The following is a 25,999-nucleotide window of genomic DNA, read 5'->3' on the forward strand; positions in this document are numbered from 1 at the left end:
TGGACACTGTTGCCAGGGACAGGGACTGTTCTTGGTGTACAAGGCTGATGTTGGTTGATGGTGGACAGTGTTGCTAGGGACTAGAACTGTTCTTGGTGTACAAGGCTGATGTAGGTTGATGGTGGACAGTGTTGCTAGGAAATGTTCTTGGTGTACAAGGCTGATGTTGGTTGATGGTGGACAGTGTTGCTAAGGTTCTGATGTTGGATGTTGGTTGATGGTGGACAATAGGGAATGGAACTGTTGCTAGTGTTGCTAGGGACTGGAACTGTTCTTGGTGTACAAGGCTGATGTTGGTTGATGGTGGACAGTGTTGCTAGGGAATGGAACTGTTCTTGGTGTACAAGGCTGATGTTGGTTGATGGTGGACAGTGTTGCCATGTACAGGAACTGTTCTTGGTGGACAATGTTGATGTTGGTTGATGTTGGACACTGTTGCCAGGGACAGGGACTGTTCTTGGTGTACAAGGCTGATGTTGGTTGATGGTGGACACTGTTGCTAGGGACTAGAACTGTTCTTGGTGTACAAGGCTGATGTAGGTTGATGGTGGACAAAGTTGCTAGGGAATGGAACTGTTCTTGGTGTACAAGGCTGATGTTGGTTGATGGTGGACAGTGTTGCTAGGGACTAGAACTGTTCTTGGTGTACAAGGCTGATGTTGGTTGATGGTGGACAGTGTTGCTAGGGACTAGAACTGTTCTTGGTGTACAAGGCTGGTGTTGGTTGATGGTGGACAGTGTTGCTAGGGACTGGAACTGTTCTTGGTGGACAATGTTGATGTTGGTTGATGGTGGACAGTGTTGCTAGGGACTAGAACTGTTCTTGGTGTACAAGGCTGATGTTGGTTGATGGTGGACAGTGTTGCTAGGGAATGGAACTTTCTTGATGATGTTGGTTGATGGTGGACAGTGTTGCTAGGGTACATGTTCTTGGTGCTGTTCTTGGTGTACAAGGCTGATGTTGGTTGGTGTACATGGTGGTTGATGGTGGACAGTGTTGCTAGGGACTAGAACTGTTCTTGGTGGACAAGGCTGATGTTGGTTGGCGGTGGACAGTGTTGCTAGGGGACTGGAACTGTTCTTGGTGTTGCTAGGGACTGGAACTGTTCTTGGTGGACAATGTTGATGTTGGTTGGTGATGGTTGATGGTGCTAATGATTGGTCAACAAGGTGTTTTTTCTGCAAGACATACTTTTAGTTGTTTTCTACAGTGGTGGATATTGTCACAATAATAATAACACAAGAGTTACAGTGGATTCTTTACAGACATATCTTATATACTTATTTTTGCTTTTATTTAGATGGTGATTGTCCATGTTGCTGTAGTCGTATTTAATGTTGATGATTATGGAAGGTGATGGTGATGAAGGTGATGTCTCTGTTTTAGGTATATACATAAATATATAAATTTAACTAATCGACGCACCGCAGTCATGAAATGAAATGAAAACAGACTAGGTCACACGGTCTAGCGGTCTGAACGCAGCGTTGAGAAATCGATAAATGGCAACATCAAAGACTTCATAATCACGATCATCAAGTTAACCATTAGACATATTGCACACGCAGCTGTGGTCGCTTAAAGTGGCCTTAAAGTACCGTAAAGTGCATATTATACACACATTAAGTAAATGTGTAGCGTGTACCTTTTCCCTAACGAAATAATACACCTATCATAGTTCCAAGTTATAGTTTCACCTGTTTTGTTAGTTTTAAAGTTAATGTGACCAACACACTGTCGTATATTCTTGTTTTGCATTTATTTTACGTTTCTCTGTTTTATATTTTATTCCATATAGAATATGTTCCAAAGGCATTTACCATACATGTATATTATAATGTTATCGGTCGTGTTCGGGTAAACAATGTCGTAAATATACTGTATGGTTGAGTATACTTCTGTATTTCTAGAGACGTTTTATATTTTACCTATATCGACCAACGCGTTTTAGTATACGATACATACATGTACAATAGATCTATATTTTACCTATATCGACCAACGCGTTTTAGTATACGATACGTACATGTACAATAGATCTATATTTTCGTGTCGATGTGGTTTACATGCTTCTGTCTTGTTCATATAGAGAAGGGGCGGTGGGGTAGTCTAGTGGTTAAAGCGTTGGCTCGTCACGCCGAAGACCCGGGTTCGAATCCCCACATGGGTACAATGAGTGAAGCCCATTTCTGGTGTCCCCGCCGTGATATTGCTGGAATATTGCTAAAAGCGGCGTAAAACCAAACTCAGTCAGTCAGTCATATAGAGTATGTGGTGTTTGATATATTGTTTTACTTCATACGAGTGTTGTTCACAGACTAGTTTAGCTAAAATATGGACAACGTAAAATATCAACTTTCTAACTGTTTAGCTTAAACTGAAACCGGTTGTTCAAGTGTGAATCAGGGTAAGGGTAGTTTTGAAATGAATTTGATCTACAGACAACAATAGCTTTGACAATTTATTCACGCGCCGAGATGCTTTCGTCGGATCTTCAGTTGTAATGAGAGCCATGCTTTTCAACCAGTTCCTCATCAGTTGGAACCATGCAGAAGGGAATACAGAATAGCGAAACTTGGTATGTAGAAGAAAAAGAGTGAGTGAGTGACCACTCAGCAATATTCCAGCTATATGGCGGCGGTCTGTAAATAATCCAGTCTGGACCAGACAATGCAGTGATCAACAGCATGAGCATCGATCTGTGCAAGTGGGAACCGATGACATGTGTCAACCAAGTCAGCGAGCCTGACCACCCGATCCCGTTAGTCGCCTCTTACGACAAGCATGGGCTACTGAAGATCAATATTCTAACCCGGACCTTCACGGGTATAGAAGAAGAAGAAGAAACAATCACTTTGTAACATTCTCTATGCAATTTCTCTTAAATGCTTTCCTTAAGGTTATTCGTAGAATTTTTAAAATCTGAAATGCTTATATATAACAATGCTTTAAAAACGTAACATCATATATAAAATTCGTACTAAAACCTCAAAAATAAATAATGAAGATGATTACAGATATTTTCACAACATGGATTTGTGGTTGAATATCATTAAAAGTATCAGTATAACCTTTTGGCATTTAGTCAAATGAGTATTATGAAATGTGGCTGACATATAAAACACTGCGTGGTGATTGGGGAAATACTTGTACAGCCAAATAATACCAATTTTCCCTGACCCAGCGCACTGACATTGCCATCAGTGGATTTGTTTGGGTCGTCAAAGATTAAATAGCATTGATGAATGGCCTGTTATTACCATAGAGTGTGGGTGGGCGAAGGGCGTTGTTAGGCGCAATACCTTTGAAGGTCCACCAGCTCAGGATGTGAGGACAGGAAATTATTACGAAAATTGAATTCAAAATACCTGTTTTAGGGATTTAATATGTCCAAATTATTAAAATTACAATTAACAGCCGTTATAACTTGCATTATGATGTAATTTGAAAATATTACTCGCCCGTATCCAAATCATCGGTTTTAATTGTGCTGTATTTATCACGCGTAAAGGTTGGTTGGTTGGTCGTTGTTTTACGCCGCACTCAGCAATATTCCAGTTGTATGGCCGCGGTCTGTAAATAATCCAGTCTGGACCAGACAATCCAGTGATCAACAGCATGAACATCGATATAGGCAATTGGGATGACATGTGTCAACCAAGTCAGCGAGCCTGACTATCCGATCCCGTTAGTCGCCTCTTACGACAAGCATGGGTTACTGAAGGCACATTCTAACCCAGATGATCACTGGTCCAAGCGCAAAGGAGGTTACGCGTCCTGGCACAACTGAAACCTCAATATTTTAAAGTGACGAAAACCTGTGCGAACATGTTATAAATATTTTCAGATACGATCTAATGATTAACATCAAGCTAGTTTATGTCTCACACTTGAATGATTTTACTTTCGGCATTTTGGACTACAGAAGAATGGATACAAAATGCGAACAGACAGATTTTACCAACTTCAAGAGAAAGTACAATTGTGAACAAGAGCTCCTCTGTTCAATATGGAAGTGTAACAATATATGGATGAACTTATTCTTTATTACAGTGTGAGCGAAGTTGTTATCCTTCCCTACTGCTCCAACTTCTAAATGTCTTTTTAGTCTACATTTCTTAAATGGGATGAAAACTTCGTTAATGGGTTATTTCATACACTGGCATTAAGCACCAGGGAGGCGCAGGTAGGCCCAGAAAATTGACTGTCGGTGACAGGAGGCGGCTTGGTATTCTTGTTTCTAAAAACAAACGAAGGAGTTTAGAAAACTTAAGGCTGGATATGATTGATTGAGAACTGTGGCTGTCTGTAAGGAGACAATTAGAACTGAGCTGCATGCAATGGGTTTGCAGAAAAGTCGAGGAATTCCATCACCGATCATGAAACCTGAACAAAAGGAGCGAAGGTTGAACTGGTGCTTACAGCATAGAAATTTTAACTGGGACAATGTGATTTTCTCAGATGAAAGTTCTGTGTGGCTGTTTCTAATACACTGAAATTCTGGACCAAACAAACTGAAAAACCTTTGTATCAGCGCCCAAAGTACAGTCAGTCCGAAATTTAACGTGTGGGGTGGCATATCTGTGTTAGGGGCAACGCCCCTCTGTGTATTCGAAGGGAATATGAACAATGAGCGGTACACAGATATTCTCGAGGGACATTTACTTCCATCTGCTCACTTGTTCTATGGATATTTTTGGATTTTCCAGCAGGACAACGACCCAATACATCGTTCAAAGCATTCACAGGCCTGGTTTCGGACCCAAAATATGACATTATTAGATTGGCCAAGCTATAGCCCTGACCTAAATCCAATAGAAAATGTCAATAAGAAAAATCTGACAAATATTGCTGAAATGAAAGAAGAGGTGGTCCGATATTGGGACAGCATGGACCACGACTTTCTAACTTCTTTGATCAGTAGTATGCCCCGCCGCATTGAAGCCTGCATTGCTGCCCATGGTGACTTGACAAAATACTAACTGTTCACCTGTCTTTGAATCTGGAGTTATGTTCTGCTAATATTCACATTTAATACGTGAGTAATGAGTGAAAAAAATACAAAAATACATTAAATTAAATTCTCAATAATTTCTGGTTGTACTGTATATACATACAAAAAAGTCCTGAATGTTTTACTCGTCTTTTTTAATTTTTGCAGATCATATGGACCTGAACAGGCCCTGACCATACCTCGTGCTTTAGATGAAGACCTATTTGGACATGTTCTACTCTTCCGTTAGCATGTCATTATACATGTAGTTCAGAGCGTGTTCTGATGTTTGTTGATTTAGTAAAGGGAATACAGAAGGTGTATTCCGGTAGTTTGCGGTCTGTGTGATTCAGTAAACCAAGCTTCATCAAAAGGAACAGTGTGCCACATTCTTCAGATGTCGCTTTCTTATAAGTTCATAATATATAATGCCAGATGCCAACGTTTCACGTTTATTCATGTTCTATAAATGCGTTTTCATACTCTATGTATTACTGAAATCTGATGTGGAAATCGTAAAAGCACAAGATTTCCTCATAATTCAGTGTTCCACAACATAAGACTCTACCATCTATGATCTACACTCTGCTAAAAGGATCTCGTCGGTCAATGCTGTGCAACTCGGACGGTCCAGTTTTAACTTCCTAACTGCAGATTATACCTCCGCTTCTTTCAGTTTGGGTTTGCTATGCTTTTGACATCGAAAATATTCGTGAACGCGAAGTTTCTTATATTTCTGTTTCTTTCTTTCCATTCATTCCATATAACAACATATTATCAAACGGTTTGAAAAAATCTAGGTTTAATTTCTATGTTCATACGCCGTGTGTGTGTGTGTGTGTGTGTGTGTGTGAAAAGAATGCGAGCTTGAAATATCAACTCAAGACCTTCTCTACACTCACATCCACGCCCCTCAGTCCTCTCTTCCCCTGGTCCACGCCTCTCACCCCTCTCTCTATCAGGTCCACGCCACTCACTACGCCTCTCCTCAGGTCCACGCCCCTCACTACGTCTCTCCCTCAGGTCCACGCCCCTCACTCCTCTCTCCCTCTGATCCAGGCCCCTCACTACGTCTCTCCCTCAGGTCCACACCCCTAACTACGTCTCTCCCTCAGGTCCACACCCCTCACTCCTCTCTCCCTCAGGTCCACGCCCCTCACTACGTCTCTCCCTCAGGTTCACGCCACTCACTACGTCTCCCCTCAGGTCCACGCCCCTCACTACGTCTCTCCCTCTGGTCCACGTCCCTCACTTCGTCTCTCCCTCAGGTCCACACCCCTCACTCCTCTCTCCCTCAGGTCCACGCCCCTCACTCCTCTCCCTCAGGTCCACGCCCCTCACTCCTCTCTCTCCTCTGGTCCACGCCCCTCACTCCTCTCTCCCTCAGGTCCACACCCCTCACTCCTCTCTCCCTCTGGTCTACGCCCCTCACTCCTCTCTCCCTCTGGTCCACGCCCCTCACTCCTTTCTCCCTCAGGTCCACGCCACTCATTACGTCTCTCCTTTAGGTCCACGCCACTCACTACGTCTCTCCATCAGGTCCACGCCACTCACTACGTCTCTCCCTCAGATCCACGCCACTCACTCATCTCTCCCTCAGGTCCTCGCTCCTCACTCCTCTCTCCCTCAGGTCCACGCCCCTCACTCCTCTCTCTTTCTGGTCCACGCCTCTCACCCCTCTCTCTCTCAGGTCCACGCCCCTCACTCCTCTCTCTTTCTGGTCCACGCCTCTCACCCCTCTCTCTCTCAGGTCCACGCCCCTCACTACGTCTCTCCCTCAGGTCCACGCCCCTCACTCCTCCCTCCCTCAGGTCCACGCCACTCACTACGTCTCTCCCTCAGGCCCACGCCACTAACTAGTCTCTCCCTCTGGTCCACGCCCCTCCTCCTCTCTCCCTCAGGTCCGCCCCTCACTACGTCTCTCCCTCGTGGTCCACGGCCTCCACTACCTCCGTCTCCCTCAGGTCCGCGCCCTCACCTACGTCTCTCCCTCAGGTCCACGCCCCTCACTACGTCTCTCCCTCATGTCCACCCCCCTCACTCCTCTCCCTCAGGTCCACGCCCTTCCTACCGTTCCTCTCTCCTCTGTGTCCACGCCCCGTCAGTCCGTCTCCGTTCCTTCAGGGTCCCGCGTGGCTCACTACGTCGTTCGTCGTTCCAGGTCGTCGTCGCCGTCACGTCTCCCTCATTCCATTCCGCCCCTCCACTACGTCTCTCCTCTGGTCCGGTCCACCCCACTCCACTGCGTCTCTCCCTCCATCCATCCACGCCACTCTCCACCTCTCCCTCAGGTCCACCCCCTCCACTCCTCTCCCTCCATTCACGCCCTCTCTCTCCACATCCCTCCTCCCTCCCTCCCACCCCTCCACTCTCCACCCCCTTCCATTCCCGTCCCCCTCCCTCCACATCCACCACTTCCATTGTCCTCCAGGTCCACCCCTCTCCCTCCAGATCCACCCTCCTCCTCCTCCACTCCAGGTCCACCCCTCCATCGGGCTCCACCTCCACCCCTCCACTCCTTCCTCTCCGGGTCCATTCCACTGGTGGGCTCTCCTCCATCCTCCTCCTCCTCCAGGTCCACCCCTCCACCATCTCTCCCCTGGTCCACCCACTCCATCCACCCCTCCAGGTCCACTCTCCGGTCCACTCCCTCTCCACTGGTCCACCCCTCCTCCACCCCTCCATCTCTCCACCCCTCCCGTCCCATCCACCCTCCACTCCTCATCTCTCCACAGGTCCACCCCTCCACACCTGCCTCCGTCCACCCCTCCCCTCGTTCCATCCACCCTCTCGGGTCCACCCCTCTCTGCTCCACGTCCACCCTCCTCCCTCAGGTCCACGTCCCTCCACTCTCACCCTCCACGTGCCCTCTGGCTCTCACATCCACCCCTTCCTCTCACGTTCACCCCGCTCCTCCGTTCCACTCCTCACGCTGGGTCCATTTCCACTCCGGGTCCACCCCTTTCACCCTCCCCTCACGCACATCCACGCCCCTCAGTCGACTCATTCAGTTCTACAACAACCCCCTACACTTCATGTTTACCGTGTAATATAAACCCGTGAAGATCCGGGTTAGAATTGGTCTTCAGTAACCCATGCTTGTCGTGAGAAGCGACTAACGGGATCGGGTGGTCAGGCTTGCTGACTTCGTTGACACGTGTCATCGTATCCCAAATGCGTATGTCGATGCTCATGCTGCTGATCACTGGATTGTTTGGTCCAGACTCGATTATTTACAGACAGCTGCCATATTGCTGAGTGCGGCTTAAAACTAAATTCACTCACTCACTTCTTTGTAATTTGTCAATTGGCATTGTTTGGGTTTTTTTTATTCATAAGCATCTACACACTGACACAATTCCCTCTAGGAAAACATGAAATGATGAAATGTCCATCTGGTAGCGAGTTAAAAACACAGATGTTTTAGATCGGGTTTATTGAACTGATAACTCCAATCCCCAATTGTTTTAATTCATACCCGGACATTGCGATTTTCAGTCCATGACGATAACAGTTTTATGTGGTATGCATAAAATGTGAAATAAATAGCTTTCATCTCGACCGAAACACTTTTCGAAAAAGAAACTTGTACACTAATTTGCAAAACAAGAAAAATGTGTTAATATTCATCACAAAAACTGCTATTAAAATTCAAAAAGAAATTATAAATTAATATATTTAAGGCCGCATCAGTAGTTTCTTTGATAGGCGTGACCTACTGAGTGAGAACGTTATTCAGCCGAGCCAGCCGTTGTCCAGCGGTATTCATTGTCTAGACATTGAGTCAGAGCCTGACAAGCGACCCAGTCACTGTAACCATGATCCAGTCCGATCCACGCCACCAGACACGACATACGTTCACTGTTCATTACATTAAGTTTCGAGTTTTATCAATTTACTATGTAATACGATACTAAGACATTGTCGCCCTTACGTGGAGATTAACCAGAGCGAGACTATGCTACATTACAATAACGTGACATTTTGCCCATTTATCGAGTTGTCGCATTGTCCGCATTGACTTACAGTACAACCAGAATTTATTGAGAATTTAAAGATTGTAATTTTTAAAAAAACATTCACCCATTACTCACGTATTAAATGTGAATATTAGCAGGACATAACTCCAGATTCAAAGACAGGTGAACAGTTAGTATTTTGAAGTCACCGTGGGCAGCAATGCAGGTTTCAATGCGGCGGGACATACTACTGATCAAAGAAGTTAGAAAGTCGTGGTCAATGCTGTCCCAATATCGGACCACCTCTTCTTTCATTTCAGCAATATTTGTCAGATTTTTCTTATTGACACTCTCCTTCATAAGTCCCCAAACATTTTCTATTGGATTTAGGTCAGGGCTATAGCTTGGCCAATCAAATAATGTCATATTTTGGGTCCGAAACCAGGCCTGTGAATGCTTTGAACGATGTTTTGGGTCCTTGTCCTGCTGGAAAATCAAAACATTTCCATAGAACACGTGAGCAGATGGAAGTAAATATCCCTCGAGAATATCTGTGTACCACTCACTGTTCATATTCCCTTCAAATACACAGAGGGGCGTTGCCCCTAACACAGATATGCCACCCCACACGTTAAATTTCGGACTGTACTTTGGGCGCTGATACAAAGGTTTTTCAGTTTGTTTGGTCCAGAATTTTAGTGTATTAGGAAACAGCCACCCAGAACTTTCATCTGAGAAAATCACATTGTCCCAGTTAAAATTTCTATGCTGTAAGCACCAGTTCAATCTTCGATCCTTTTGTTCAGGTTTCATGATCGGTGATGGAATTCCTCGACTTTTCTGCCAACCCATTGCATGCAGCTCAGTTCTAATTGTCTCCTTACAGACAGCCACAGTTCCTCTATCAATCATACCCAGCCTTAAGTCTCCTAAACTCCTTGGTTTGTTTTTAGAAACAAGAATACCAAGCCGCCTCCTGTCACCGACAGTCAATTTTCTGGGCCTACCTGCGCCTCCCTGGTGCTCAATGCCATATCCATTTGCATTTTTTTTCAAAACACGATAAACAGTGGCCAAAAGGGGATGCCTGTTCTACTTGAAATCACTTTAGCTGATCTGATGTCCTTGTTATAATACTCTAAAATCAACTTCCTCTTCTCTAAATCATCCATACTGAGGATCACTGAAATTGTCGTCTGCTAGCAAGTAAACAAAGGGGGATAACTCTTCACAAACTAATGAAAAAGGATTAACAGAGTTGTCTCTCTTGAATGAAACCAAGCACTTGATAGCTGGTCAAGGTTGTTTATACTACAAATCCAATTAAACATATTCCTAAAATTCTCAATAATTTCTGGTCTTACGATGTATTTTGTATTTTACCAGAGGGCGATAGTGCGACAACGCGACATGTTTTAAGGTCAAAATATATCGTATTGTCGAGCTTTGGTTCATTTTTATACGTTTTGCTCTTTTATGTAAGGGGCATGCGACGAGCCAAAATGTGCGTTCCAATATTCCGTACTTCAACGTTTTCTCGCAAAGGAAGTGGTTACGTAGGGGTTGAAATAAAAATAAAATTGCAGTTATTAAGATTCTTTACTCTTTCAGTGAGAATATAGTGTCGACATTAAAAAATAATTCAAATTCTCTATTTTCCTTGTGACATTTTGAGGAATGTGACAAGAGTGTTGAAAAGTGTTTATACGTTATATCGGTATATACACTGTATATAGTCTCTGTCGGTACCATACGTTGCCTGTAGTACCTATGGAGGTTACATTTGGTTGTTATTTGAACAAATAATCACGGGCTTTTGAAAGGGTGCAGCTTCTAATGGTCTGATGGAAACAACTTGTGGTGGTCTTTATATTCTTAAGCGTCCTTATCTGAATGGGAGTTTGTTTTTATTTCACATTCCTGATATTTAACGATTGATCCATGGACCAAATAATGCAACTAAACGCAGAACGTCTAAAAGATGTGTTTTAACGTTACAGACAGAAATCCGAAAATGTTTCTCCTAAACACTGTCATACGGAAGACACAACAGGGGGTATGTTTGCATATATCAAGTTGATCCTTAACAGTCCAGTCGGTCCAAACAAATATAGACCAAGTCCACCACATCAAAATGCATCAGAAAGGTTCAAATTATTTCAAATGATACACTCAGAATGTATCCTGGTTATGAAACATAAAAAGTCTAAAAAATCTCAATGATGGAACACTGGCATATCTGACCCAAAGGGAAAGTTGGGGTCTCTGGCTTGTCCGAAGCACTTAAATTATTATCCTTAAGTTTATTTGTTGGTTGTGCCATAAATAATAATAATTATCATAATACGATTTTCAGAGAAATATTTGATTTCTGTTGAGTTGTTGGCTAATTCAACTCTACTTTAATGTTGATTGGTTGTCTTGTGGGGTCCCTGATCAGTTGTTTGTCTCCTTCACCATGGTGTTTCGAATTCATACCACAAATACGATATTACAAATATACAATAGCTTATTATGCAGTAATGAGGCATTTAAAAAGGAATAGTTTCTGTCGTTAAAGAAAGACATTCTCATATATGTTTTCTGGCGCAGTGACACATGTCGTGTTTTAATCCAAGATGTATAACTGCAAGGTTCCGCTTTTCGATGGCAGAATTATGTTCCATTGCAAAACACTGGCTTCTCGGATTATGCCATTTGGCACAAATTCCTGGGTTATCGACGGTTCTCTGTGCCAAAGTCAGGCTTTCCTCCTACATCAAGCTGAAAAGCCTTGATATAACTGGAATAGTGTTCGAAGCGGCGATAAAACATACTCTACCAGTCAATCATTGTACAGTTCATATTTCAAGTCACACTCGTCATTATCATAAATACTGTTTCAAAATATCAATATTGACCATTTTTTTTCACTGATTCGCCGGTATAGATATTGGATGAAGTGCGCCTAAAGCTGATTGCTATTTCCGATAATTAGATTAGTCAATTACACACATTAATCTTAATCTCTATATAAAAAAACAACAACAATGATTCGCAAAACAAGAAATACAATCAACTGTAAATCATGTTATTTTTTATCACAAATTTAACATTTTCATTGACCAGATTGTTATTTCCTGTTCGGTCACCTGATACAACGTTATGTTGGCGGTCGGTAGTGAATACATAGAGAGAAATCTACTTTCATTTCTGAATTTATTTCTGCAGAATTTATCCCATCTTGTGTCAACCTGATCATGTAACAAATATCGTTATTTCATAATCCATTTACACTCAGCGACACCGCGTGCTACATTTTGTACGAGAAGTCATAGTTGGAATGTAACGCTGTTTGGAGCTCGGTATCTATGTTTACCTCCGCGCAATGTCAGTGGGCTCGCTTCATTGCATACCAAAACACTATATAAGCTTGGACAAGCGTCGTCGAGAGATTGCGATAGCTGTCTGCTGTTCTGACCGCTGAAAGGCACGTGTGGTAGTTTAGGGGTGAACCCGACAAAATGGATCAGTGCTGCCTTCATCACATCGAATTTGGTGTAAAAGATGGTTCTAAAGTCGCCCAGAAATTAATTTCTCAGTATTGTTTCAAACTAATCGCTACCAGAACCTCTGCAGTTGCGAAACAGTGGGTGCTGTCGACCGGCCGGGCAAGATTTCTTCTAACAGAAATTACATCCGACGTATATGAAGAAATTATCGCAGACCCGTACGTCAAAATATGGTTTGATCGGAACAGAATTGGCACTAGTGGATCGGAAAGAGAGAGAAACAGCAAGTTGAATTACGATACAGCTTTTGATGTCGCAATTCAAGTCGAAGACATTGAAAAGTGTCTAAAGAAATTGATCGACTCCGGAGTCGAATGTTTCAGGCCGATTCAATGTCATACGAGCGATCAAGGAGACGTGAAGACTGCCACCATCGTGTCATGCGTTGGGAACGTGAAACACACCCTTGTACAGAGTAATGGTTATCGGGGATTGTTTATGCCAGGCTTTGTCCCTGTGACCCCAGATGATGCGGGGGAATGAAACTTCAGTTAACGGTTCCCAAAATGTAAACAATGTAGAATTAACCCACGTTGACCATGTGACATTTGTGTGTGAAATGGGGACACTCCTTGACGTGATCAGCTGGTATCAACAACACTTTGGAATGGTCAGGTTCATGGTTAACAGGTAGGTAATTATATTATCCAATATTCAGTAGGTGCTTACTTTACTACTACTAATATTAGTAATACTAATAATATTAAGTCATCTTCTACAGTGCACAGTCTCCAAACAACAAGTGATTGCTCACAGCACTTAATCAGAATCTAATTATCATTACTCCGGGTAACCCAAGCTGCCTATTAGTGTTAGGCGCTTTAAGAAGGTTATAGTCACATGACTTTATCCATCCGGGTACCCATTTTCTGCTGGGTGAACAGAGGCAATTTTGAACCAACTCACTTGCCTAAGGTGAGACCACATATATCAGATGTGCTTCGTTGTGGGGCAGGACTAAAGTCCTAGAAACTCTCAGGTGTCAAGCTGCAAAACATGGTCACCAATCCAAGGACTGTCTGAGCTCGACGTTGCTTAACTTCAACTTCCTTAACTGCATTAATCACTCCCAACTGTGAAGATCCAGGTTAGAATTGGTCTTCAGCAGCCAATGCTTGTCGTAAGACTTGACACATGTCATCGTATCCTAATTGCTTCAATCAATGCTCATGTTGTTGATCACTGGATTGTATTTGTCCAAGCTTGATTATTAACAGACTGCTGCCATATAGCTGGGATATTGTTGAGAGTGGTGTTAAACAACAAACAAACAAACCCATCTGTTTTAGAATTAATGTACGTGCATTGAGTGATACTTATACTGAATTATATAAATTCAGTCAAAACTAATGGTTGTCAGCCATTGGCATAAATGGTGTTCCCAAGAATGACTGGATTGGTGTCTGGATCTATGTTACATAAATATCAACTGATCAGCTTTTTCAGCATATGTTATATTTTGGATTACACTTTCTCCATACAGATTCTGATACTGTTTTGGAGTTGTGTACCATCCGGGATTTGAACACCTAAGGCACCTAATCGCAAGCACCTAATCACAAGCACCTAATCACAAGCACACAAAGTCAGCAACATAACCCATTCAGCCACTGCGCAGCTTCCAAAAAAGTGGAAGTCTGACAATTGATAGACAAGATCACATATTTCATGAGAGCTTTGCCAATAATTATTTACACTTGTAACAAAATACAATATTTCAAATACATTCATTTAAATGGATGGACATACTGTTCAATATGATTGTGATTATCAGTCAGATGTCGGGTACCATGATCAGTTGGAGACTGAATGGCTTTTATCAACAACTGATGAAGTCATCAACACTAGTCATCAGGTCAAGCAGATGTTGATTTCATGACACACTAGCAGATACAACTTCTATACATCGGTAGCAGTTCTCTGTCAGCACATACCTTATTTAACATAATAAATCCCCTAGGCAATTTGAAATATATTTCGGTAAAATTTGATGTAAGCAACCTGAATTAACCCAGGTAGGTTTGTCTCTCCTGTACAATCTCTGATATGATTATGCAGCAGTGTTAGGTTATGAGACAATGTATTTAAATATTGGTAATATTTTTATGTAAGCTATCAGAATTAATCCAGTAGTGTTTTTTTGTGACATGTAGACTCTCTAACACAGTATAACATTTGTGTACAGGTCAGTTTGACTGGTAACTGATGGGGCTGCAATGAATACACTATGAGTTGAACACAATATTTTTGCAAATATATAATAACGAATATGAATATTTATTCATGAATAGTTTATGGTTAATATCTAGGAAAAAGAATAACCAGCATGTCATGTAATTGCTAAAGTTGAAACATCTAAAGGATATTTTCTATAAGATAAAAAAAGAAATACATTGCGAACAATGCCGCTTATATCTGTGTCCGTGACACAAGGGGCACTCTTTAAATAACTCAAGTTACGCTATTGCATGGCTTGGATATATTCCATTTTGCATTCCATTCACTTAGATAAAGTAAAGTACAAACAGTAAAACCTAGTAAGTAAAAACACTCTCTTACACATATTCGTAAATATTCGATTGTAGTGTAGCGGCCATAAAATTTCCGAGTCCCGTACTGGGATTTGAACCACAGACCTTCTGATCCGAAGTCAGACGTCTTGTTCACGTAACCAAAGAGGTTAACCCCGTCAGCAAGCTGACAAGGTAAGGATGTCATCTGTGGGATGACTCCACGCCCTGCTACATACTCCCCAGTCAACAGAAGGCACGTCCCGAGCCGCATAGTTGGGTACTGAGATTTATTTTGCTCAAATTTTGATATGAATGTGCTCAGCCCCACGTTGGGTGCCAATGTAGCGGCCATAAAATTTCCAAGTCCCGTGCTGGGATTCGAACCATGGACCTTCTTATCTGAAGTTGGATGCCTTGTCCACATGACCAAAAGAGGTTAACCCCATCAGCAAGCTGACAAGGTAAGGATTTCATCTGTGGGATGACTCCACACCCTGCTACAGTAGTAACCATGAATAATGAAGGAATTCATAAAAGGATATGGTTCGATTCACCGAGTACAACTGAATCGTAACAGGACTGCTGTTTCATACTGACAAATAAATGAATGGAAAGGGAAACCTGTGCAAATCCCTGTGTTTACATGCCAGAGGTAATATGACTGAATATGGGAAAATAACTGCATGTATGTTATGTAAAGGATAAAACACGACTCCGAGGTCTTGGTCGATATTGTAAAACCAGAGAGCAGGGTTTTACAACCCTGACCAAGACCGAGGGAGAGTGTTTTATCAGACTTATGAACCGTCATGAATGTAAAACACAAATATGTATTATTTTCAATTTGTGCATGTACTGATCAGAATAACATTGATGGAACAGCCTGCAAATGATCGAACATCATGTGTCAACTGGGATGCGACTGGCAGCCAACACTTTGCCTCGCACGCGCAATGCACGTGCTCTGCAAAAGCGCCACCTGTGTCCTGCATGTGCTGCCCCGAAAGTACCGTCTTGTGAGGAACGCATGGTTCATACTGACAAACAATCTCATTCTTCACAGCGATCCTTCGTTACGAATCGTAGCCTAGTGGATAAAACCACCAAGCTAGAGAGCGAAGAGTTGCGGGTTCGAAACCAGTTATCGCCACTATATATTGGAAGTTTTCAATAATGAGATATTTTACGATCAGTCATAGCAAGACAAAGTTGTATCAATCATAAATAAGGGTCATTTCAAAACCTCATATCAGGTTAAGTTTGGTAATGAAATGGTCGCAATTTAACCTGATATGAGGTTTCGAAACGTGTACTTCAAAACCTGGGCTTAGAAATGATCGGTGCAAAGTCACGACAGAGGTCTACCCGATTCTGGAGGGAACCTACTTTACTGCAGAAAAAATCGGAGATAGGTTTATAAAAATGGGATATGCATCTGTTTTCTGTTGAAAAGTCTGCAATATAGACAAGGAACTATAGACTGTCATGTACATTTTCAGACCTAATATGTAGCTCTAAAAGTGAATACTTGCAGATTTGTGGTTATTAAAACAGGGCACTTAATACAGTGAATGCGGTATTTCTGATATCTATATATGAACATTAAGTGCTGAGCAGTGTCAGTTTTTATTACAAGTGGCTCATGAGGATGTAATCAACTTGGTGGTCGGGCAATAACAATATGTATCATGTCATGAACATTTGTCACAGAATCATTTCCATAACCACTAACATTTCAAATTCATAACATATGTATTTCTCCCTGCTTCATACATGAACATTGAAGGTAGGGGTATTAACAGTAAACACATACAGAACACTTTTGGTGGTGGATGGCAGTGGGGTAGCCCAGTGGTTAAAGCGTTTGCTCGTCATGCCAAAGGCCCAGGTTCGATTCCCCACATGGGTACAATGTGTGAGGTCCATTTCTGGTGTCCCCCCGAAGACCTGGGTTCGAATCCTCACATGGGTACATTGCGTGAAGCCCATTTCTGGTGTCCCCTGCAGTGATATTGCTGGAATATTGCTAAAAGCTGTGTCAAACCCAACTCACTCACTCACTCACTTCAGGTGGTGAGTAGTTACAAGTTTCTGAAATAGTGTTTAAGTGATTTCCAAATGGAAACCTTTGACCCAGAATATTGTCCCTGGGATTGTTTGGTTTTCGTTGTTCGACTGATCTCTTCAGTTCAGAATAAGATGATGGATGTGATTACCATGATTAAAGCAAACTGGTTCTTTGTTGGACAACAGTAGCTGTACATGCAGTGAGCCTTATTTTAATAGTACAAAAATTAATATTGCAATATGGGAGCATGTATCATGTCTATTACTGTTTGTTCTCCGATACTGGTTCAAACAGGGTAACTACCATGCTGTTTATGGTCTGGTTGGTACTTTCATGTTGTAATTACAAGGGCCCAGGAGAAACTGCTTTGATATGCTGTATAACATCTTTATTTTGTACTTTTTGCAAACATTATTTCATAAACCTATCTATTTTGTGTAAATCTTTAAAACCTAGGTATACACTTCTGGTGTCCCATGCGTGCACATGGAAATTGTATTGCAACACCCCATATTTTTCATAGTATTGGTATGTTACCAAAGATTCAAAATAATCAGACAAACAAACATGATTATGATATGAATATAAATTGCTAGGGTTAAAAATAATGGGTATTGTGATAAGTTTTTCCATGAATATACATTCAAAATCACAATAAAAATCCTATGTCCTGTAGTTGCATCTGGTTCCAAAAATTTGGTGAAAAATTATTTGATCAAGAGTTACTGCTTACTGCCAGTTTGTCAGGAGATACCACATTTTGGGTAAATATTTTTTGAGTTTTTAGTGTATTATAATTCATCTCAAATCTGTACTGGGTTGGATCTCTGGTCACGGTGATAATGGACTTTCAACTCTGAAAATGTCAGCTGTGAGTATTAGAGTCCATATCACCTGATAGTGGATGGGAGCTAATCACCATATACCATGCTGCCCAGGAATGTGATGTGTGTTAAAAACCATGAACCAGTGTTTGCTTCCATGTTTTCTAAATTGAATTGTTTAAGAATAATAGGAATAACATTCATAAGTGATTATGGTTTAACATTGCTTTTAAGAATAGTCCAGCAATATCACTGGTGGGGACTAGTGGTGGTCCGATTAATTGAAATAATCGAAGATTGGTCGCAGTGACTAAACGACCAAGCAATCGATCATGTTTTCTCATAATCGAACACAAACAATTCTGGAACACTTGTTTGCATTAACAATATTTTTCACAAGGTTGGTTTTGTCTGTTACATTTCATGACCACTACAAGCTCGTTCCAAGTCATGATTGAATTTATCTTAAAGACTCCAAGAAATTTATGTTCCTAACCTACTAGTCATCCTTTAAAGATGTGAAATTTGCAAATGCCTTTTGTGCAATTTGCAAAAACACCAAAGAACTACAGGGTTTTTTCTTTATTTTTTTTGTCCATTAACAAAAATAATCAGGACAATTTCATAAATGACGCTAACCAATTATTTTCGATGATTGATCGGTTGTAATGAACCAATCATCAATTATGAGATTTTGACCAATTCCCAGCACTAGTGGGGACACCAGAAATGGTCTTCACTCATTGTACCCATGTCTTCATTGTGATGAACGAGCACTTTAACCACTGGGTCTACCTGATAAGAATAGCAACCAGCTGAAACAATGGACATCGATCTTGATCAATAATAATGTATCTTCCCAGAAAATTGATAGCATCGATAATGTCTTTGATTGGCATTTTAGTTGGGATGTACAATACTGACAAATGTATGGATAACAACTTCTTCTTATTTGTGAGTGTACCTCTTGATACTGATTCTTTTATTTGTCAGTATTGGTAGCATCAATGTTACTTCACTTTATTACCGCCTCCATGGTGTAGTGGTTAGAGCATCCGCCCAGAGTGCGGAAGGTCACGGGTTCGATCCCTGACTGCATCATACCAAAAGACATTAAAATATGGTATTTGTTGGTCCCTGCCTGGCGCTCAGCATTAATGGGTACATCAAGGACTAGTCGGCTCGGAGTCAGTATAATGTGTCTGAGTGGGGTATTCATGCTTCACTGCGGCATGGTATCTCAGTGGGCTAGCACTATAAAACCAGCTTCAGTCTGGGCTAGTACAAGCAGCCGCACATACACATACACACGCATGCACTTTGTCATATGAGCGAAATATTCTCAAGCACGATGTTAAACCCAATTCCACCACCACCACCACTTCACTTTATTGATGTTGCATACAACAGCATAAATCAATATTAACCCTTCACATAATTCTAATCCAGCATACTGGTTAAGTCCTAATTTGAAGTTGCACATATTCAACTGATTGGTGTGTTTCTTCTTCTTTCAGGGATGAGGATGAAAAGGAGGGTATGGTGATCAAGGGGGATAATATCGGGTTGAGGATGGTGGCCTTTGAGTACTGGAAGTGTGCCGAGGTGGGACTGGTAGCACCTAGCCAGAATCAGGATCGCATAACATTCGTACTGGCAGAGTCTTTGCCTAGTCAAGGTAACAATCGTTCTAAGAGATGTTGTACAAGATGATCTTGAGCACTACAGTGACTCCCATACCTTAACATACACTTATGACATTCTTAGTGCTAAGTGCTGGTGCTGTATTGTACAATGCAAGTTGGTCAGAATAGGTACCCAGTGTGATAACTGTTTGAGTTTGGGCAGTACTTAAAAAACTCAGTACTGCACAGTTACTGTGGAATGCTTGTGTTTTTATGAAACAAAATAGGAAAGAAATCAAGCAGCTTTATTATCAGATGATGAAATCAGGATTCGGAAAAGTAGGAAATACTCTCGTATGTATGATGTGTATTAAAAGATATTTAATAACTTTTAAAAAAAACATATTTCAATTTAGTATGGGTATTTTAGGATCCTTATAATTTTTGCTTTGCTTTTGTGAGGCTTTTAAAATATCAAAATCATCCTTCCGGTTTTTTGCTGTTTCAAAATAAGACCAATTTTTATCAGGTAGATATTAGTTCTGTGTTTTCTGTTAAACCAAGGTGAAAGCTGCACCTTACACTTTGTGGGATTGGCCCTGTGAAAGCGAGAGACTGCTCCTGACAAATCAGATTCATGCAATCCAGTTCTTGGCCTCAATGACAAAATCTGCTTCCTTTTACCAAAGAAATATGGCCTTTCAGTTTCATGTGAAATATTGTTATGTGATTGTAAACATTGGAACCAAGGCAGGGTCCAGGGATACTCCAGCTTTGGCTTGAAAATGAAACAATCGAAGGTTTAAGTTCAATTCAGTTCTTCACTTTGTGTTATTTCAGGGCCAAATCAGGTGGACACATTCCTCCAGCAGCACAATGGCCCTGGGCTGCAACATATAGCTCTACACACACCGGACATCATCTCCACCATCACCGGGCTCAGACAGAAGGGGGTCAAGTTTGCCGAGCCACCTCCCAATTATTATTATGAGGTAACAATAACTCCCTGTAAATATCCCACAAATACTGTGACAGACTCCAAACAAGCATGATGTTACTTGGTCTTTCAGGAGATTATTCCAAAACATACCGCTAACCAAAGAGATAATAAAAACTGAAGTATTTGATATTTTCTCCATGTTCTGTTTTTGATTAATAATGCTGTCCATTGTTTAGACTATTAGCTTGGTAGGTAAGGTGTTTGCCAAAGGTTCTGGGCCCTGTTTCACAAAGCTCTCGTAAGTCTAAGATCTCGTAACTTTCCTCGTAGCATTCGTACCTCCTATACTGTAACATAGGAGGTACGATGCTACGAGAAAAGTTACGAGAACTTAAGCTTACAAGAGCTTCGTGAAACGGGGCCAGGTCTCCATCTCTGTGTTGACTGTTACCATGACTATGATGAAGTTGATGGCTTTAAGCTAGAATTGATCTTAGGCCCCAATGTTGTGTTGGTCTAGTGCTTAAAGCGTAACTCATGGTACAGACCTTTGTTTGATATGCAAGAATGGGTCCAATGTGTGAATCCCATCCTGGTTGGATATTGCTAAAATAAGCATAAAAACTTTACACACACAATCATTCACTGGGACTTTATATTTGTTTGTCTGTGTGATGCTCAGTTATGTTTAGGGTTTCCAGCCTTAAAATATATTTGCATCCTTCCAGTGAGTGAGCAAGTATTGGTTTACGCCGCTTTTAGCAATATTCCAGCAATATCACAGTGGGGAACACCTGAAATGGACTTCACACATTTTGCCCATGTGGGAAATTGAACCCGGGTCTTCAGTCTTCAGTGCGAACGCTTTAACCACTAGGCTATCACACCACCCCTGCATATTTATGCATCTAGTATGTAATACTTTACATGTGGTAAAACTCTGCACTCACTCAGGAAGCTAAACTTTCAGTGTTAATCATTATACCCACACACAGCATAGGTCTGAAGTTGGTCAGGTTTGAAATAATTAATAATAATAATCAAAATCTGAAATAATTTGGTTTTCTAATCTCCATGGTGACAGGAAGGGAAGCTGGATGAGATACAGAAAATTGGGTTGAAGCCCGAGCTGCTCAAGTCTCAGGGGATACTGATTGACATGGAGGCGGATGCAGATGCTACAGACAGTGAAGACACACACAGGTAAGAGATGCCTTTCTTCGATGCTTAGCCACGGACAGAAACATATAACTCCATATAAATTGAAAAGGCGCTCCTGTGAGAACAATCTAGACTTGCTTCATTTAGGGACTTTGTATTGCAGGAAAAGCAGAGTTGATTTGTTTGTTTGTTGTTTAACACCGCATTCAGCAGTATTCCAGCTATATGGCGGCAGTCTGTAAATATTCAAGTCTGGACCAGACAGTCAAGTGATCAACATCATGAGCATCGATCTACGCAACTGGGATATGATGACATGTCAACCAAGTCAGCGAGCCTGACCACCCGATCCCATTAGTTGCCTCTTACGACAAGCATGGATTACTAAAGATCAATTCCAGGCCTACCAAAGAAAACTTTCCCATTGGCGCAGAAAAATGCAGAAAAGCCCACATTCATCGTGGAAATAGCAACATAAACATATTACCTCGATACTGAAACAGTAAAAACGGCAACGAAAGACTATGAAACTGCAACATTGTAACTGCAACTAATGAAACTGCTGGAAAATGTCAACATGCGGTCGAGACTTTTTTATCCAGTTTTAGCGATTGTTCGTTTTTAAAGTTGCCGTTTTTACTGTTTCAGTAGCAAGGTATTATGTTTATGTTGCTATTTCCACGATTAATGTGGTCTTTTCTGCGTTTTTCTGCACAGTGGGAAAGTTTTCTTTGGTAGGCTTAAATTCTAACCCAGATTTTCATGGGTCTGGCTTGGGGGAAGGAAAAATATTGTGGTTCCTGGAGGATCTTGCACTCTGTGTGACCTAGACACCCAGTGTAACTGTGTTCCACACATTCACACTGACCATATTGTTTTTCAGAACCCATGAAGATCCGGGTTAGAATTGATCTTCAGTAACCCATGCTTGCCGTAAGAGGTGACTAACGGATCGGGTGGTCATCGTATCCCAATTGCATAGATCGTTGCTCATGCTGTTGATCACTAGATTGTCTGGTCCTGAATCGATTATTTACAGACATATAGCTGGAATATTGCTGAATGTGGCGCAAAACTGAACTCACTCACTGTGTTCCAGATACCTGATGCAGAAGTTCTCCCAGCCGCTGTTTGACCGAGACACCTTATTCCTAGAAATCATCCAGCGATGTGGAGCATCAGGGTTCGGTTTTGGTAACATCAAGGCGCTGTGGAAGTCCGTGTCGGCATATCTGTCCAAGAGCGGCAGTCAGAATCTCTGAGCCAAAGTCTGAATATTTGTTTGATGGGCATTATTGCATAGAGTCACATTTCGTGTTATCAAGCTAAAAGAATCTACACCAAAATGTTGCTCTTTGCAATAAACAAGAAGTTGTTATAAATAAAGTTGTATGCTGCATAACTGACAGTCTGAATCTCTCAGCAATAGTTAGAATCTCTCAGCAACAGAATCTCTGAGATGTGAGCGTTGATCAGGAGTTCAATACATGCAGAAAGATTCCAAACACCAGTCATGCTCTAAGCTATGGTGAGCCATGCAGTGTGCAGAATTAAGCATGGAAGTCAAGGGGGCTTGTCATAACCCTCATGCTGTAAGTTAACATTTCTTCCCAAGATTAAATTATTATAGTTGAAAACCGCAAGGACCAATCTTTTTCCAACCCTGTCTTTAATGGATTGGAGTTTCATGATGTTATGGAGATCTATTTGTTTCCATGTTAGTTGTTGGAGAAGGGATGTAGAGCTGTTTTGATTTCATGAATACATTCACCGGGTCAGGTTCATGAACAGCCAAGTTTGCCACAAATGACAGGAAATAATCCCTGATTGAGAACAGAGCTGTTCTGCTTCCATGTTAAACTTGTTTAATCATAACTAATCTGATTGAGCTGTTGAGATGACATGTATTTCACTGATGACAAGGCAGGAAAAAGATTTTATGTTTTGTTTTACATTACTGCATCAAATACAATGTTCATGTATCCAATATCGACATATCAACTGTTGGAAAATAAGAACTTATGGAAATCCCAATTGTGCACAAAATAGTGATTGTTCACCAATTTGCTTGCAAAATGAACATAGTTTAGTATATAAGATAAATTCCTGAAATAAGTGAAATAGCCATGAGTAGCCATGACATTGTTACTGTTTATATGGGAGCTTTGATGGTCAAGTTGTCATAGCCATTGCTGTGTAGAGTTACCTCCCTTATGCATACCAGAATTCTTTGATAACTGGAATACTGTTCATAGTGATGTTATACAAAACTTTGTGGGTCAATCTTGATTAACAGATACATATGTTTTTTATTTGTTTACAGGGGGCTTCAATATTTGTTACTGAGTGTATAATCAACAAAACTGTTTTGGCCTGTGATACATATGATAGTCTTGTTAATAACTGGCTGTTTTTTTTAAATAACATATTAAGCACATTATTAATAACACCTGTTATTCAGAAGTGTTTTTCAACATTTTTCATACACCGGTATAATCATGATTAGTTATCTAAATATGTGTATACTGAAATTACTATTTATGATGAATACAATCTTCTTTTACTGAAGAAATATTATATACAATTTCAAATAATCTAAATAGTTGTGTTCCAGGGTATGGGAATATGAAATGTACAATAAATCCCTTCGTTCAATAACCAGTTATGGCAATGATCTCATGCATATAGTGTGTATTCTGGACATGATTGTCATCAAAACCAATATTGTGGTAACCTTTGACTGCTTTTTTTATCCCACCGCATATAATGCGGTGGGGATATAGTCATCGCCCTCGTCCGTCTGTCCGTCCGTCCGTCCGTCACCACGCCATCCATCCGGTCCGTCCGTAATCATTTTGTTTCGACCATAACTCAAAGACCGCTTGATATTTTTAACCAAAATTGGTAGATATGTCAAACATAACCTAAGGTGGTGCCTTTTGCTATTTACAGATAATTGTCATTTTATTTTTCTCGGTTTCCATGGAAACGTTTTGGACTTAGTCTTAAAGAAGGGTGGGCTTCGCTTTCCTGAGCATAACTCAAGAACCATTCAATATTTTTCAACAAAACTTGGTAGATATATCAAACAGATCCTAAAGTTGTGCCTTTTACTATTTGCAGATTTTTGGCATTTTATTTTTCTTGGTTTCCATGGAAACATTTTGGACTTAGTCTCAAAAAGTAAGGATTGCTTTCGCTTCCGGAGCACAACTCAAAAACGTGATAATATTTTTCAACAAAACTTGGTAGATATATCAAACAGATCCTAAAGTTGTGCCTTTGCTATTTACAGATTTTTGCATTTTATTTTTCCCCGGTTTCCATGGAAATGATTCGACTTAATCCCAAAAGTGAGGGGTGGGCTTCGCTTTCCTCGAGCATAACTCAAGAACCGTTCAATATTTTTCAACAAGACTTGGTAGATATATCAAACAGAACCTTAAGTGGTGCCTTTTGCTATTTGCAGATTTTTGGTATTTTTATTTTTCCCGGTTTCCATGGAAACGATTCGGACTTAATCCCAAAAGTGAGGGGTGGGCTTCGTTTCCGGAGCATAACTCAAGAACCGTTCAATATTTTTCAACAAAACTTGGTAGATGTATGAAACAGAACCTTAAGTGGTGCCTTTTGCTATTTGCAGATTTTTGTCATTTTTATTTTTCCCGGTTTCCATGGAAACATTTTGGACTTAGTCTCAAAAAGTAAGGATTGCTTTCGCTTCCTCGAGCACAACTCAAAACCGTGATAATATTTTTCAACAAAACTTGGTAGATATATCAAACAGATCCTAAAGTTGTGCCTTTGCTATTTACAGATTTTGGCATTTTAATTTTTTTCCTGGTTTCCATGGAAACGATTCGGACTTAATCCCAAAAGTGAGGGGTGGGCTTCGCTTTCGGAGCACAACTCAAAACCTCTCTATATCTTTCAGCAAAACTTGGCAGATATGTGAGGCAGATCTTGAAGTGGTGCCTTTGCTATTTGCAGATATTTTGTGATTTATTACTTTCTCGGTTTCCATGGAAATGATTCGGACTTAGTCTCAAAAAGGAAGGGATGGGTTTCTGCTTCCGAACACAACTGGAAAACTTCTTAATATCTTTCAGCAAAACTTGGCAGATATGTCAGGCAGATGCCAAAGTGGTGCCTTTTGCTATTTGCAGATATTTGTAATTTATTATTTTCTCAGTTTCCATGAAAACAATTTGGACTTAGTCTCAAAAGGGAGGGGTAGGTTTTGTTTCGGAGCACAACCCGAAAACTTCTTAATATCTTTCAGCAAAACTTGGCAGATATGTGAGGCAGATCCCAAAGTGGTGCCTTTGCTATTTGCAGATTTTTGTCATTTATTTTTTCATGAT

At 41.1% G+C, this 25,999-nt stretch overlaps 2 protein-coding genes across 2 annotated transcripts; both read left to right on the forward strand.

The window, feature by feature from the left end:
* The first annotated feature begins 7,018 nt into the window (after window positions 1-7,018).
* Window positions 7,019-8,044, forward strand: LOC124259488 (pollen-specific leucine-rich repeat extensin-like protein 1). The gene has a single exon (XM_046693622.1). The coding sequence runs from the start codon at window positions 7,019-7,021 to the stop codon at window positions 8,042-8,044; it is 1,026 nt and encodes a 341-aa protein (XP_046549578.1).
* A 4,376-nt stretch (window positions 8,045-12,420) lies between these two features.
* Window positions 12,421-24,471, forward strand: LOC124259403 (4-hydroxyphenylpyruvate dioxygenase-like protein). Its single transcript, XM_046693539.1, has 5 exons — window positions 12,421-13,134; window positions 19,427-19,587; window positions 20,375-20,526; window positions 21,559-21,677; window positions 22,735-24,471. The coding sequence occupies exons 1-5, from the start codon at window positions 12,971-12,973 to the stop codon at window positions 22,895-22,897; spliced, it is 759 nt and encodes a 252-aa protein (XP_046549495.1). The 5' UTR covers window positions 12,421-12,970; the 3' UTR covers window positions 22,898-24,471.
* The last annotated feature ends 1,528 nt before the right edge of the window (window positions 24,472-25,999 follow it).

This window comes from Haliotis rubra, unplaced genomic scaffold (assembly GCF_003918875.1).
Source record: "Haliotis rubra isolate DU_JTF1 unplaced genomic scaffold, ASM391887v1 Scf118, whole genome shotgun sequence".
NCBI classification, from domain to species: domain Eukaryota; kingdom Metazoa; phylum Mollusca; class Gastropoda; order Lepetellida; family Haliotidae; genus Haliotis; species Haliotis rubra.

Bases quoted from the DNA above. Each gene is read 5' to 3' on its own strand.
- LOC124259488 (XM_046693622.1), top strand. From the start codon at position 7,019: ATGTCCACCCCCCTCACTCCTCTCCCTCAGGTCCACGCCCTTCCTACC.
- LOC124259403 (XM_046693539.1), top strand. From the start codon at position 12,971: ATGATGCGGGGGAATGAAACTTCAGTTAACGGTTCCCAAAATGTAAAC. The intron at 13,135-19,426 runs GTAGGTAATTAT...TTCTTCTTTCAG, and splicing joins GTCAGGTTCATGGTTAACAG to GGATGAGGATGAAAAGGAGG. The intron at 21,678-22,734 runs GTAAGAGATGCC...ACTGTGTTCCAG, and splicing joins GACAGTGAAGACACACACAG to ATACCTGATGCAGAAGTTCT.